A 15,954-nucleotide genomic window follows, 5' to 3' on the forward strand; every position below is an offset into this window, starting at 1 on the left:
ATTTTATTTTTTATTTTTTTTTTATTTTCTTTTATTATTTTTTTTTTGTGAAATTTCCTGCAGCTTGTTCTGGTTGCCTTGCTGGCCACATTTTGAACAGCAACAAATAGTTGCCAGCAACACTTACAGCACTACTTCACTCCTATTCGCTGGCTTGAAGTGCTTTCGCTTTCCGGAAGCGTCTGGCAGCACAACAACAACAACAACAACACAATACTCAAATTTGTCACTTTGAGTGTTAATGTAGCGCAGCTGAAGTCGAGGTAGCCGGTCCGTGCTCACAATCCAAATAAGTGACTTTCAATTCATAGCGCAACGTACTGGCAACGGAACACAAAGCATGAAGCACGCATAAAAAGCAACATCTGGCAGGCGCTACAAGTTCTTCCACTCTACTTTGTTACTTTTTTCTTTGCTGCGAAATGACTTGTGTTAACAATTAATGTGGAGATCAATGTAAGCCTCTAGCGGCTGCCTTTCCAAGCTTCTGGCAGAGATTTGAAAAATTAAAGCCGTTAAAGTGAAAATTGTTAGACAACTGATTACACCGATTAGTCTTTGGCACTATGAAATCTATAGGTACGCATATACAGACATACCTAACCAAACGGTGATCCATTTCGAGGTTCCCTACTTTTTGTAAAAGAAAAAACAGAATATTCCAATTTAAAGGGGAATATTTATTATCATTCGAAAGAACATTCATTCGTATTTATTTTGAAAAGTATCTCTTTCAAATGTTGGCCAAGGCTACGTCTCAGATGGTCCATCCGCTGACTTCAAGCTTCGATAACTCGTTCGAGAATTTCAACTAGTAACTGGCAAATGACACGCATGATGTTTTGCTTCAAGGCCTGCATCGAAGCGGGATTGTCTGTATAGATTTTAGACTTTACCAACCCCACTCGAAAAAGTCTAACGGTATGATATCACACGCTATAGGTGGCCAATTGACCGGTCCAAAACGTGAAATGCTCTGCTCACCGAAGTGTTCTCCTAATACATAAATCCATTGCTTGAGGTGATGTATGGAAAGTGGCGACGTCTGGTTGAAACCAAATGTCGAGATCACGAGCTTCCACTTCAGGCATCAAATAGTCGGTTATCATAGTGCGATAACGGTCGCCAACGACGGTAACCGTTCTCACTGGCATCATTTTTTTGAAGAAAAAGGTACTGATGATTCACCGGCAACCATATCATTGTTTTTTCTGGATGCTATGGCAGCTCTTGAATCTCTTCAGATTACTTTTCGTCCCAAATACAGCAATTTTGCTTGTTTACATACCCTTGAATGGGCCTCTTCGCTGAACAGAATTTAGCTGGAAAACGTCGGATCTTCTCCGATCTCTTTAAGAGCCCATAGACGAAGCAATGTCGCTTGGGAACGGCGAGCGGTTTCACTTCTTGCAATTTAATATCTGTGCGTAAAATACGCCCTATGTCCTTCGATACGTCAGTCCGAGTTGCAGCGAACGGCGGCGAATCGGCCCTCCACGGTTTTCGTGTACACTCTCAGTTACGGCTGGTATATTTTATTCACCTCGTGGTCTATTCGGTCGAATATTATGCAATAATGAGTGCTGGGTCTCTAGATAGGTGATAGTGTTGCGAATTGTAGTATCTCTTCATAGTACTTTACATTTAAAAAATAGAACACACTCTCCTATATAGTTTATCTTATATGGCACTATGCTTGACACTTTATGACCTTGACCAAATCTACAATAAGTCCCACAAGCTCGTTATTTGCATTGCCTGCCGGCATTCGTCGGCCAAGTCAGTACCCACATTTTTTACTATTTACTCTTAAGTGCTAAAAAAACCGAAAAAAAAGAAAACTTATAAAATGAAATCACAATTCTGAGCATCGTTGGTGCTTTTCGTTCGTCAGCGCGGTGTGGTTATTTCAGCAATATTGCCACCAAGTAAACATGCTAATATACTGGGTTCTTCAATAGGGACGATATGATTTCTAAGTGCCGTTTCGGTCATTTCCAATTCGATGAAATGATCTGCACATTTTTTTCATTGTTTTCAGTAATGCTTTCAATTTCGAAATGAAGCTGCTGACACCGCTACTGTCAATGGAGAGTTGTATAGATCAGTGATAACCAACTTTTTTATGGCCGCAATTGGAAGAAGTTCATTTTGACAACGTCTGGTTCGAACAGGATAGGATTACGTGCCACAAAACAACAACAAACGAATTATTGCGACCAAAGTTTGGAGATTCGATTATTTCAAGAAATTGTGACATTGAATGGACTCCAAGATGTTGTGATTTAAGACCATAATTTCAGAATTTGATTGTATAGTTAGTTTGTGATACCAGATGGAGTTCAGTTACTAGGTCTATGAGAAGTAGTTATCCTTTAGGATGACTGCGCTTGACGCGAACTTTAACATACTCTGTGGTCTCACTATCGATACTTCCTCCAGTGTATCATACCGCGGGCACTCCAGATGCTTGCAGCGTAATTTTGCCAAGGCGGGCAAGTGCATAAGAGATGCTCCAGTGTTTTCCTGGGGCCTTGCTCTAGACATTTCCTGCAGTCTTCTCGATCTGTCATCCCTATTTTGCGGGAGTGTGTCGCCACCAGTCAGTTATCAGTTAGTATTCTGTTCCTACAGTCTCTTTTTTCGAGTGAAAATGTTGTCTCTGGAATTTTCTGCAGGTGCAATGAAAACTAGCACCGCGGCTTTCGCAATAGCAAAGACCTCAGACCTTGATGGGATGGCAGTTATGTATGTCTTCATGCTTCTTTTTCTTTATTGGCATAGACACCGCTTACGCGATTATAGCCGAGTTAACAACAGCGCGCATCTCGTTTCCGCTACGTGGCGTCAATTGGGGAGCGAACCCAGGTCCTACTCCGCCTGGTCCTTCCAGCGGAGTGAAGGTCTTCTATAAATCTTTCGCTGAACCTTTCTCTTGCATCGTCGACTCATCTGTTCTTGTCATCGTCCAAGCTCCTCCACCATATAGCAGGACGGGAATTATGAGTGACATATACAGTTTGGTTTTTGTTCGTCGAGAGAGGTCTTTACTTGTCTTCGTGTTATTTACCCAATGAATAGGGTCGGTTAGTCTAGAGACTTATTCTCAAGTTTCAGTTTTTATATCATTTACATGATTATTCTTTAAAATTGGTGTTTTTTTTTGTATATGTTCAGCTTCAAGATCAGCCGAAAATGCTAGTTTTTCGGAAAACTGTGAACTCCAACAGACATTTCACTATTGGCTGTTGCTCCCTTTAGTGGACAGATTGAACCCTTAAACTAAATATTGCTTCTCTCCAACTCGAAGAAGTGTTACCTTCGTTGCCATAAGTGATGGCAAGTGACTAACACCAGAACCCCGATATATAATATGTACTTGACTCCGTACGGAGCTTCGATCGCCAAACACTGCCACTTAGTGAACATTTTTCCCGAATGTTTTCAGTTCATGGTTAGTTGTGTGTAACAAATGGACTCGGCTCTATTGAAATCCCCTTTACAATCGGCGTAGATCGATAGCGGTAAGCGCTTAAAGGCATCAAAGGGCAGCGCAAGAGATATTTGGTTGCCACTTCCGTGGCACGTGAAGATTTCAAAATGAAAACGGCCGAAATAAAAGCGAAACCAAGCTAAAATGAAATATAAAAGAATTCGCCAGTGTATATTACCCCAAAGAAAGACGCCTCCAATTCTCCCCCCAGTAGTTCGTGTGCGGTATTTTTTGTTTCCGGTGTCCTTTTGTTGATTTGTGTTCACTGTACAGTTGATGAATACTGTGTTTTGTGTTTGCTTTCGTGCGTCCAGCATTATTTCGTCCAAAAGCTAGAGGCGCTGCCGCTATTTTCATTTATTGCACACACATACACTTTCATCCGCGCGCATTTGAAATTACTTACCGTGAGTGGTATGCTTTTTGCGGTGGCCACTCACTCGCTACTTACCACATGCGGCATGCGCTGCGGCGCGCTTCAAAAGCCAGCTGCTTCTATTTCTCCTGCTTCGCTAAGCGCCGCCGCGGTAATATTGGACCAGTGCTGTTTATTTTGTTCAAGCCACACACACACACACCGGCAGCGGCTTCGTGCGCCTTCGCTTACCTGCGCCCGCCTTCAGTATGGCAAGTGGCAATTTGCGCAAAAGGAAAATGTTAAATACTTACTTACCGGTGCATGCAAATATTAATAATTCTCGCTTTTGAAAAAAAAAAAAAATCAGAAAAGTGCAGAAAAATTCGCTAAATTAATTCTATGTTTGTGTGTGGCATGCGGCGCGAGTATTTGCAAAAGCAGTCATTATGAGAGAACCTTGGCGCTCATTTTCCTAAAGTGACCACTTGCCTTGCTCAAACACACACACACACACACACACACCCACGCGCGAGTTCATAAATAAATGCAGCGCCAGCTTGAAATTTCAAAAGGCATAAATTTCATTTCGCTTTGCACACTTTAATTGAATTTCCTCAAGATTCATGTGAATTTACGGTCATTTTAATGTGTTTTCTCTTTGTAACGTTATTTCACTGTGTTCTCTCTAAATCTATTACGGTTTTTAAATAACTTATTTAAATTGTTTTTCTCTTTCTTGTACATTTTTCTCATATCCATAAATATTCGCTTTTAACTCATTTCCATTTGGCCAGCGTTGCCAATTTACGCACTGACCTCCAATCCATAAATTCATTTGTTGCCGATTGCCCTGACAGTCATATCACTCCAGGGAGCAATACAAAGGGATTTTCAACTTTTCCACTCTGCATACGCTTATCTCTCCTCATTCAAGTCTTCATGCTGCGCTTGCCGATCCGCCCTGTCTCCAAGCTCATTCATTTTCTTATTTCCTTGTTTTGTTTTATTCGTTTATACTACTGTGTAGTTGCGTTTTTCTTTTGGCCTTTTATGTGCTCTCTTATCGCATTGGCATATCCGTTACAAAGTCAGTTTTTCGGTCACTTTAAAATGTCCCAGTAGGAAAATGTTGACAAACATTGCTAGAGTATATCTTTAAATTACTACTTTTACCGCTTTATAACTGTTTTTCAACCATTTGCAGATTTATGAGGTCAACAGGCTGATAAAGCATTAAACTTTCGCTGTTGTTGCATGTTTCGTAGTCTTTATGTAAAACCGGTTGATTTTGTGGTCGTAAAGGCAAAAAAGTAAAGTTATCTCTCAAACAACAAGTTAGCGACATAGTTCTTCTTCTTCTTTGTAGGCGTAGACACTGCAGTTTACAACAGCGCGTCAGTTCTTCCTCCTCTTCTCTGTTTGGCGCCAATTGGAGATTCCAAGCGTATCCAGTTTCTTCTCCACCTAGTCTTTCTATTGGAGTAGAAGTCTTTCGGGTACTGCGTCGAACACTCTCGGAGCTGTAGTGCCTTCGTCCATACGCACGACATGACCTAGACAGCGCAGCCGAAAAAATCCTGTTGAAGCCATAATTTGGCTCTATGACGAGTTCCCCTACACTGTCCTAGGAAAATGTTAGACGTTAGACGCCCTAGTAAAATGAGCACCGAAAACGGTGAATGTAGTGTAGGCCCAAACGGGGCTTGGATGACTGTAAAGGGAAGTTTTTTGAAATAGCATGCACGATAAACATATCAACTGAACCGAATATTGAGATATTAAAAAGTTCTGTGCAAAGTGGCTGCCACGCGAGCTCTTTTTTGACCAGTTCGTGATTTGAAGCAAAATTTGGAGATGTTCAAATCCAAATTTTTTCATCGATATTTGGTAATGGCTGATATATAACTTCATCATTTTACTCCGAAGACCAATCGACAGTCATCCCAGTCAGTCATTCATTCTGCTGGCAAGGCTTGGCGTCTGTATTTTAGGATCCGCAGGAAATAATAATTATGAACTACCTTGAAAAAAGAAGGTCCATCAACAGTGGCTATTACATAGCGTTATTGGACCGTTTGAAAGACGCCGAAAGACTGCCGCATTTGAATAAAAAGAATCTGTGGTTTCACCAAGACAATGCACCGTGTCACAAGTCAGTGAAAACGATGCCAAAAATCCATGAATACGGTTTCGATTTGTTTTCGCATCCACCGTACTCTCCAGATCTGGGCACCAGTGACTATTTTTTTTTCTCAGATCTCAAAAGAATGCTCACTGGGAATAAATTTTCATCAAATCGAGAGGTTTGATAGCGAAACTGATGACTATTTGGAAGCAAAGGACAAATCGTGCTACAAAAAAGGTATCGAAAAGTTGGATGGTCGCTATAATTAATGTATTATCCTTGAACTATGTTGAATAAAAAAAAAAAAAAAACAATTTTGCCAAAAAAAAAAATGTGTTTTACTATTTTGGGTTGGGATTTTTGGGAAAATTTTGAACTTTACTATGAAAATTAACGATCTATAAAGAATGTGTTTCGCGCGCTTCGCTCAACGTATGGTCAACAGAATCGGAATACTGAGCGTACTATTCGCAACGCCATTATCTATTTTGAGACCCAGCATTCATTATTGGATAATATTCGCCCGAATAGACCACGTCCAGCATGTGGTGAAGAAATTATAGCAGCCGTAGCTGAGAGTGTACACACGAAGGCCGTTTATAGTACATTTGGCGCCGTTCGCAGACACTCGGACTGACATATGGAGCGACTCGGTATATTTTACGACGAGATCTTATATTGAAAGCGTGAAAGGATTCAAGAGCTGCCATTTCATCCAGAAAAACCAAGCATCAGAATGTTGTTGGTGGGAACGTAACCATCAATGGCAACCATTATCGCGTCATGGTATTTGATGAATGAAATTGGCGCTCGTGATCTCGGCGACATTTGGTTTCAAAAATACGGCGCCACATCCTACACATCACATTAACCAATGAATATATTGGCATAACACTTCGGTGAGCAGAATATTTCAAGTTTTGGGCTGGTTGATTTTCTACCAAGATCGTATGATATCACTCCGATAGACTTTTTCCTGTGGGGATATGTAAAGTCTAAAGTCTATGCAGAGAATTCCGCATCGATTCTGACCTCACAGCAAATCATCACGCGTCTCAACTAAACGATCGGAGTCATGTGTTTGCATGAAAAACTTTTTGATTCAACGAGATATCTTCACAAAATTTAGCATAGGTTTGTATAATTTGTACAATAATGCCATATCCGAAGAAATTGCTCAGATCTGCCAACTACAGCTACCCACAACAGGTCCCTGCACAGAATCTTTTGCATTTGCGAAGAGCATTCTACCTTCTGTGCAACCGAAGTTAACTCTTTTGTCTATTTTATTAATTATTAATTATTATTATTAATTATTTATTTTATTAACTAAAAATGTGAGACTCTAGAGCAACACCCCGTCCTTAAAAAATTCCTACATGGTTAGTAGGAGCCTGTGCCACAGTGCTTTAATCTCACATTTTTATTTCACACAATATATTCAACTGTGTGCAGTTAACAGTAATCGCAACATATGGACAAGGCAAATGCGTGCCTTTGTAGTTAGTGAGAGTATGAAAGTTGGGCTATAGGCGTGACCAAAGGCTGTTTCGGTGTAGGCTTGAGCGCGTTTGTAACGCATTTCACTTTCTGAACTAACTTAATCGCCATGACTGCAAAATGTCTTATTGACTTTTGCTCAACTAAAGCCGACTTTATTTATTTTAAAGGCTAACTGCTACTTACAGTTACTTAATTCCTTGTTATTTGCTGTTGTTGTTCTTCTGAGTTTATTTTAAAGTCATCGGGTTTTATTGCAAAGTTTTGATATTCGAGGGTGGGCTGAGCAAATGGACTTGGTTGCTGTTTCATATGTTGTAGCGAACTGTTTTTCGTCGCTATTTCAATATGCCGCCCCCCCCTTGTCATTTCGGCGCTGATCCGCTTTGCCGCTCACACTTGCCTCAGCGGAAGTAAATTGATTTCAACTTTAGATTTATAACGATTGCCTAACTAATGATGGCCCATTCGTTCTGCTCGGCAACCGCTTAACGGCACGCAACGTTAGCAGTTAATATAAATTTCTATGTCTAATGTCTATTATTTGATTTTATGTCTCAAGGCGTGTAGCTACTTAATTCGGGAGATTTACATGCCAACGGAGGAAGAGAGGCCTATGTTCGGCACGCTTCGTGTTGCTCGTTAAAAAATTTATTACTTGCGAAATTTTAATGCCACACTTCTGTTTTATTTCGTATTTTATTTGCTGTTTTTATTATTGTTCTTTACTGTTGTTTTAATGCCGGCACTTTTCACTTGCAGGACTGGGCGATACGCAGCGAGGAGCAGAGCTTGATGATTGAGCGCGTCCTTGTGCTGATACGGAACGTGCTTCAAGTGCCAGCCAATCCGGAGGCGGAGTGTCGTGCCGATAACGATGCCAGTCTGCATGACCAAGTTATCTGGGCGCTGCATCAGTCGGGCCTCATGGATTTGGTGTTGTTTGTGGTGTCATCACCGGATGAGCATCAGTTTCATTTGCACGGTTTAGAGATTTTGTGTCTGCTCTATCGCGAACAAGTGAGTATCTGTTCATACTTATGCGACTAAGATGAAGTTGTTGGCAAAGAATGCAGGCAGCGGTGGTGGAGTTGATGGCGTTTGGTGGTAGGCTGTGAATGAGTTAAAAGACGCTACGCGTTGGTTGATGAGAATTTAGCGGAGCTAAAGCACACTGCAAGAAGAATTTGCAATTTGTAAATGAAAATGTGGTGCAGTTGTATTAGTGGATAGCTTGGTAGTAGTCTAAAATTTAAAGATCTCTTCACGAAAAACATTTGACGGCCATGTGCTTAATTTTAATGTGCTGTAGAATATGAAAAGTATCTTTCTTTAGGGTCCAGGTCAAACGGTTTTGCAATTCTTGCACATCAAACTGAAATATGGCACAATAAACTATCGTATTTACGCCAAATAGTTTCAAAGCTAATCCTGCTCCTTAAACGAGTGCACATTTAGGGACCCGAAAAGTTAAACTGAAGCTATATACTTATGTCAGCCTCATAAAAAGCAAAAGTGTAGCTCGCAATTTGTTCCACTCCTATAGTGCTACTTCGGACTGAGTAGACAATTGAGAAGTAAAATACTCGCTTTTAGCGAACAACGACCAAGTCACTCATCAACTCCGTCCTGTACGTGGTGCAGAGATATTGACGATGACAACAGCTGTTGAGTCGGCTTTACGAGTTTTCGAGAGAAGAGTTCTGCGCAAGATTTATGGACAGTCGACAGATTTACGTGATATACAATGGCATTGACATAGTTCAGATTATTGAGAAACAGCGGCTACGTTGTCCGAATGGACGAAAACACTCCAGCTCTGAAAGTATTCGACGCAGTACCCGCCGGGGAAAGCAGAGGAAGAGCAAAACCTCCACTCCGGCGGAAACGATGTCTGCCAGAATAGTAGCCTCTAGTTCAGTAATGAAATAAGTAAAGGGTTTGTCCGGAAAGTAACAGTTATCTCACCAACGCCGTTATCACAACGCTTCCGCAGCTGCCCTACAGCCCAGATGTGGCACCCGGACACTTTTTTGCGAAAAGGCCGATGAAAAGTGATCCAAGCAGCATGTACCTCGGCTGTCAAGGCTATTCCGGATAACGCCTTCAATGTTAGGATATCCTGCTGGTAGTGCTGCATTGACGAAGAAGGAGCATATTCTGAAAGATTTGTAACGATTGGTTCAATAATTTTTTTAAATCGGCTCACCTATTACTTTCCGGACAAACCCTGTAAGGTTCTAATATATCTAGGATAAACTCCTATAGCGATATATAGATAAGATACCCCTTGAAATGAGTGCAATCCTTTGGACTTTAGTTTGAAAACATGCAATCCCTGCTGAAATATACCAAAACAGCAAAACTCTAAATAAATCCCTCGAGTCATCATTATATGTATATCCTGATTATTACTATCAGCATTTGTAGTAAACAAGTTTTCGACCAAGCTTAAATTAGGTTAATCTCGTCGAAAATCTCGTCCCTTAAAGTCTGTAAAATCCATTTAATATTAGCACGCCAGACCTTTCTGCTCAACGTGTGGTGATCGCTACTAAACCCTTTCTTCAACTATTCAATTAAATACAACCGAGCAACAGGAAATGTTCCACGCTGTCAACATTAACAACAACCCGCCAACAGCAGCTTATGCGTTACCAACCACATGGAATGGTGAACGCAATGAACATTCCTTGCCACAACCATAGATAATCTCACACATATACAGTACCACATACCTGCAAGCCCGCAATCACCTCAGCGCTGCAAATAGTTATGCCATACATTACCTACCACAAGACGCAGTTAACCTCAGAACGCACCACCGCTGTACCCCTTCTATCGCTCACGGCGTGACCTAACGACGAGCATTAAATATTGCAAATATAACTGACGCTAATTTCCCATTTAACAGACAGCCGAATCCCTAGCGGATGCATCGTTGCAACGCAGCATTGCCGAGAAGCAACGCGACGAGCAGGAATTGCTGGCAGCGCGTCGCCGCGAGCGACAACGGCTGCAGAGCAAACCGCCGACGATGCGACATTCACGTTTCGGCGGCACGTATGTAATACGGAATATGAAATCCGTGTCGGATCGCGACATCATTTGCCATCAGCCGTTGGAACGTGTTATGTCGATTGATTTCGATCGTGAGAAGAATCAGCAGAAGCGCTCATTTCGCCATGTTAAGGAGAATGTCGAGCTGACGCGGCGCAGTGCGTTCTCAGTGCGGTAAGTGAAAATATGCACACAATACCTAGCATAAGAATACCAACGAAAAGGTGAAATGAAATATCGAAAAAGTACTGTAAATGTTGAAAAATTCAATTAAGTGCGGTCGCACATATTGCCACATTCATTTCATATATGTATGTATACGTGTATGTGTGCGTGTGTGTGGATTCTTCATTTGTGTGACTTTTTCTTCGTTGCCTAGGCAAATATTTGGGTGTGTAAGGCGGTTCGTGTATTTGTATCTATTTACATGCGCCTTCGTGTTGGCCATTTTTCGTTTGCTTTGTAAATTAGCTTCATTTCAAATTCAATCAAATCAACGAAAAGCGTTCAATTACCTTTGCCGTATTCGATTTTTCGTTTTTATCCTTTCGTTGCTACCGTTATTTGCGGCAGTTGGCAGCTGCTAACGGTTTGGCAATTCAAGTAGATTAATCCCAGGTAGATGACCTCGTTCGGTCGCAAACATTAGTTATTGGCAAAGTTTGTGTTATTCGTGTTTTATTTTGTTTATTTGCTTTCTAGTTTAGATGATTTTTTGTTGCAAAATCGTAGAAAACTGAGTGGATTGATTAAGAAAAAACTCGATTTCCATCGAATATACATGTATATATGTGATTTTTTAGCTTTAGAAAAGTCTTCCACTTCCTTCCAGAGAAGAGTGGTAAAGTAGGCACACAGGCATAAGTCTCTATACGGCTGAGCCCAAACTAGATAATTAAGTGGGAGATGATGTTCTTTCAGGCAATTTATTGTAGATACCGGAATCGTTTTCCTGCTACCAGACCACGCCAGTGGCTTCCAAGCAGAAATCTCAGCAATAAATAAAATCCTTCTTGTTCTAACAAAGGTGTTCATAACAGGAAACCCTTTCATATATGAAGATAGCCATGCGGCTTTGATACCACTAAAGTCTCTTACAGTTTTATCAAAGATATTTCCGATTTTTGTTGACGAGTGATTTCAGACAACCAGGTAGCTGAGTGAAGTGTTCTATGCTGGAATCTAGTACCACAGGTAAACCTATTTCGGGCACCAGCGAAGTCGATCAGCCTCAACCCATTTGGGGATGTTCCCTCGTAAAGGCCTCGTAAAGGCCGAATTTACCGACTGCTGTGCCAAAAATATACCTTCTTTGTTCACCCTGGCGTTAAAATTGCCAAGCTCGATTTTGACATCGTGGCGGGGGACAGCATAGAAGACATTATTGGTCACATCGTCCTTCTCTTCCGTCGGGGCGTGGTCGCAAATCAGCTATATGTTGAAGAACTTCGAATTAGCGCGGATTGTGGTTAGACCTTCATTCGCCGGAGTGAATGATAGTACTCGGCGACGGAGTCTCTTTCCCATCACAAATCCCACACCAAACTTGCGCTGCTTTATATGAGCACTGTAATAAATGTTCTTATCCGGTTCATCGCATTTTTGGACGGCAATGATGTCAGCCTTTATTTTCACGAGGACATTAACCAGCTGGGCAGCGGCACATTCCCAATTAAAGGACCGGACATTGCATGTTCATACCCCCAAATCGTAATCCACATTTCGTTTGCCAAAGTCGTCATCAAAACAGGGATCCATCATCCGATGCTGGTTTTTACTGTCTATTGATAATGCTTTTTACGTGGCGGATCCCAAACACAACGCACAAGCCTGTGTAGAAGATGTTTCGCCTTCTCACCTTAGCGCGCCTTCTAACGGATGTTTTTTTGGCTGTTTAAAGGATACTTGGTCCAAGACCGGAAGTCGTGAGCTCCTTGTATCATATGTAAATATACGTTTCTGACCACTCTCCGACTCAAACCTTATTGAAGAGAAATGTCGAAAGAGCGGGAAGGAATATGACGTCGTTTGCTGTCCCTATCGGTCTACTTTTGGAGCGTCTTTTGGAGGTTCTGTTTATTTTCTTTCTCCCAATTGTTTTGGACCGATTCCTGGAACATCTCATATATGAAAGGTTAATTGCAACCATATGCAGGGCAACACGTGTTCTTATGGTGGCTGTTATCATTTGAATTGAAAAAATTATAACCTACATTTTTTTAATGCGAGCCTGCAGTGATTTTTGTTACAGATAAATTGCCAAAATAAAATAAAAAAAAATTTCTCACTTGATTTCTTTCGAAATTTATCTTGTTTTTATGAACGCGTTTAAAGGATCGTTTGTTTTGTTGTCGCTGCTTTTTATTTACCCCATAAGATATGCGCTCAAACGTAGCAAAATAATAAATATAAAACCCTCACCTGCACAACACGTGACATTGATGAACTTTTACGATGTGACTGGTTGACTAACGTGCTGCGAAGCCGGTGCACACGTCGTTGATATGCATCAGCTGAAGTGCCACGAACAATACAATACGTTAGTTGGCCAAAGTATATGAGTTTTTATTAGCTGACAAAGCGTAAACATTCAGCAATTACTCCTGAGGTTGCGCATATGCCACGGCACCCCACAACAACAACAGCAGCAGGAGCTGTGATGTTGAACTTCGCGTTGTTATTTGCCGCGTATGCAGCGATTGTGGTGTAAATAAATTAAAGGTAATTCCACTTGTTCGCGGCACACATTTGTGCTGGAATTAAAAATCGAGATTTTACGTTTTTTCTTCAGTAAATAATGTGGATTTATTGCATTTTTGTCAGATCGCTGGCATTATTAAGCCCATACTGCTCCCTGGTGCTAACCAATTTAATCCTTATCCAGCAGTTCTGTGAATTTAATAAAAAAAAACTTTTCTTCTTCTTTTTCACCCATTAGAGTATCGGCAGCAGTGAAATATGTTTCTTCTCACCCGGCTGTATCTGGCATCCTTAATGCATTATGCAAAGTAACTGTCTGGTAAACTTTGTGCTGCTTGTGTTCCAAGGTCTGATGTGTTCCTCTAAATTCCTTCAAACAACTTTTGAAGGAGCTGAATGACATGGGGTAGCTTAGGGCAATTGTGTCTTCAGCTGCCCCCAATCCGGTCAGCTCGTACTTTCGAACTCTCGATCAGAGTACGATTGGCCCAATCTTCTTTACTGGACACATTATTTTCATGAAATGATTTTCTTTGAATTTCGATAACATACCTCATAGATTGACAGAAATTCTCGAACAAAAGTAAGTCAAAAGTACTGAGACCCTCATATTCGGCATCAGGGGAGTTGAAACGTCATGATTTCATTTCAAAACTTTTGAGACGTAAACAGAATACCTTGAGGACTCAATATGTGCCAAGTTTAATTTCGAAATCTCTATTGGTGGTTGCCTTATATACTGGAAAGTGCAGGCGTGATTGTAATTCGATTTCACTCAATATCCCACTTAGGTATAAGAAAGTCTGGTTAATGTTATCGTTATATAGAGTTGAAATTAATAAAGGGTTTCTTTAGTTGTAGAATTTCACTAAAAGTGTAGGCAAAAATTAGTATGATTTTTTCCTTTCCTGGCTCTCCGGCCAAATATTTTTCTCTCAGGCTGCTATGCCTGTCTGTGACATCTGTATCAAATGTGTGGTCTGCTGTTGTCCTGGAGGAACACTACATCCTTCCTTTTGGTCAATTCTGAACGCTTATGGTCGATCGCCTGACCAGAAGCGGTCAAGTTGTTCGCAGTAGATGGTAGATTTAATCGTCTGGCCTCATAGTGGATGATTCCTTCCAATCCCACCAAACACACAGCAAAACCTGCCTGGCCGTCAATCCCGGCTTGGCCACTGCTTGGGACGATTAACCGGCCTACGACTACGACCGTTTTCGCTTGTTATTGTCATATGTGATCCGTTTTTCGTCGCCAGTCTCCATCCGCTTCACAAATGGGTCGAGTTCGTTTCGTTTCAGCAGCTTATCGCAGACGTTGATTCGGTTCAGAAGGTTATTTTTGCCTCAAATCATGCGGCACTCAAACATCAAGCTTTTTTCTGCAGATGGTTTAAAATGGGCGATGTCACATGCCATCTAACTCGGTGTTTTCCGTAATTTGATCGGTACGTGGGCTGCTATATATATTTCTGGCCTAATAATGAAAGTAGGAATATTTGTCAACGAAAATGGTTTTATTGTTCTTCAAAATATTCTCCATCAAGATTTATACACTTTTGCATGCGCTCAAACCAATTTTCGAAGCACTATTTCCACTCTGATTGAGACACCTCTAAAACATGATTTTTGAATGCTTCAACAGCATCTTCTGGCGACGAAAATTGTTGACCACGCATTATTTTCTTGATGTGTGGGACTAAAAAGAAGTCACTGGGTGCCAAGTCAGGGCTGTACGGTGGATGACCCATCAATTCGACGTTTTGGCCGGTCAAAAAGGCGCTGGTTTGAGCCGATGTATGAGAGCTCGCAATGTCATGGTGCACAATGATTCGTCTTCTCTTGTTCGTTTTTCGAATTTCTCCGAAGACTTCAGGAAACAAATAGTGGCGTACCACTCAGAACTGATCGTCCTACGTTGCTTAAGCGGAACAGTCGCCACATGACCAGTTTTGCCGAAGAAACAGGCGCCCATTTGCTTCGAAGTGCTTCTTCCATGAACAACTTTCGTTGGATTTGGCTCGTCTTGGAAGACCCACAYGGTCGATTGCTGTTTTGTTTCGGGCTCATACGCATAGATCCATGATCCGTCACATGTGACGATCTTATAAACGTCTTTTGAAGCACCGCGATCGTATTTTTTCAGCATTTCTTTACACCAATCCACACGAGCCTTTTTTTGAGCGATTGTCAAATTGTGCGGAATCCAACGAGCACAACCCTTTTTTACGGCCAGATGCTCATGCAATATCGAATGTATGCTGGTGGGAGAAATGCATAGGCATGCCTCTATCTGAAGKTATGTTACATGACGGTCTTGCATTATCAGTTCACGTACGGCATCGATGTTTTCTAGCACAACGGCTGTTTTTGGACGACCTTCACGGAGTTCGTCTTTGAGCGAGCGTCGGCCACGTTTGCATTCGTTGTACCAGTTTTTCACAGTGCTATAGGATGGTGCTTCATAGTCATACAAAGATTTTAGTACTGTGACTAATTTTCTTAGCTTAACTTCACTTAAGCTATTTTCGCAAATTTCCAGTTTTAACCCGGAATTTGTTGCTGTTGTGAATCTGAATCTCCCTATAACGCCAACTTCAGACCGCAGGTTAGACATACTTCTATTGAATATTTGGCATTAAATGGTTGTTCATATCATTTTAGTGTTGTTGCTATTGTAATTGAACTATTTCTTCATCGCCTGCAGTTGAAACGCTT

At 41.3% G+C, this 15,954-nt stretch overlaps 1 protein-coding gene across 1 annotated transcript in view; it reads left to right on the plus strand.

Annotated features, from left to right (window-relative positions):
* Nucleotides 1-15,954, plus strand: part of LOC108977689 (protein timeless homolog) — a gene marked incomplete at its 3' end in the record, with an annotated part of 164,825 nt that overhangs the window by 58,136 nt on the left and 90,735 nt on the right. Inside the window, 2 exon segments of the mRNA XM_018947513.1 lie at nucleotides 8,239-8,496; nucleotides 10,391-10,710. Of these exon segments, the coding sequence (XP_018803058.1) occupies nucleotides 8,239-8,496; nucleotides 10,391-10,710 (578 nt within the window).

This window comes from Bactrocera latifrons, unplaced genomic scaffold, assembly GCF_001853355.1.
Source record: "Bactrocera latifrons isolate USDA-ARS-PBARC rearing strain unplaced genomic scaffold, ASM185335v1 scaffold_94, whole genome shotgun sequence".
NCBI lineage: Eukaryota > Metazoa > Arthropoda > Insecta > Diptera > Tephritidae > Bactrocera > Bactrocera latifrons.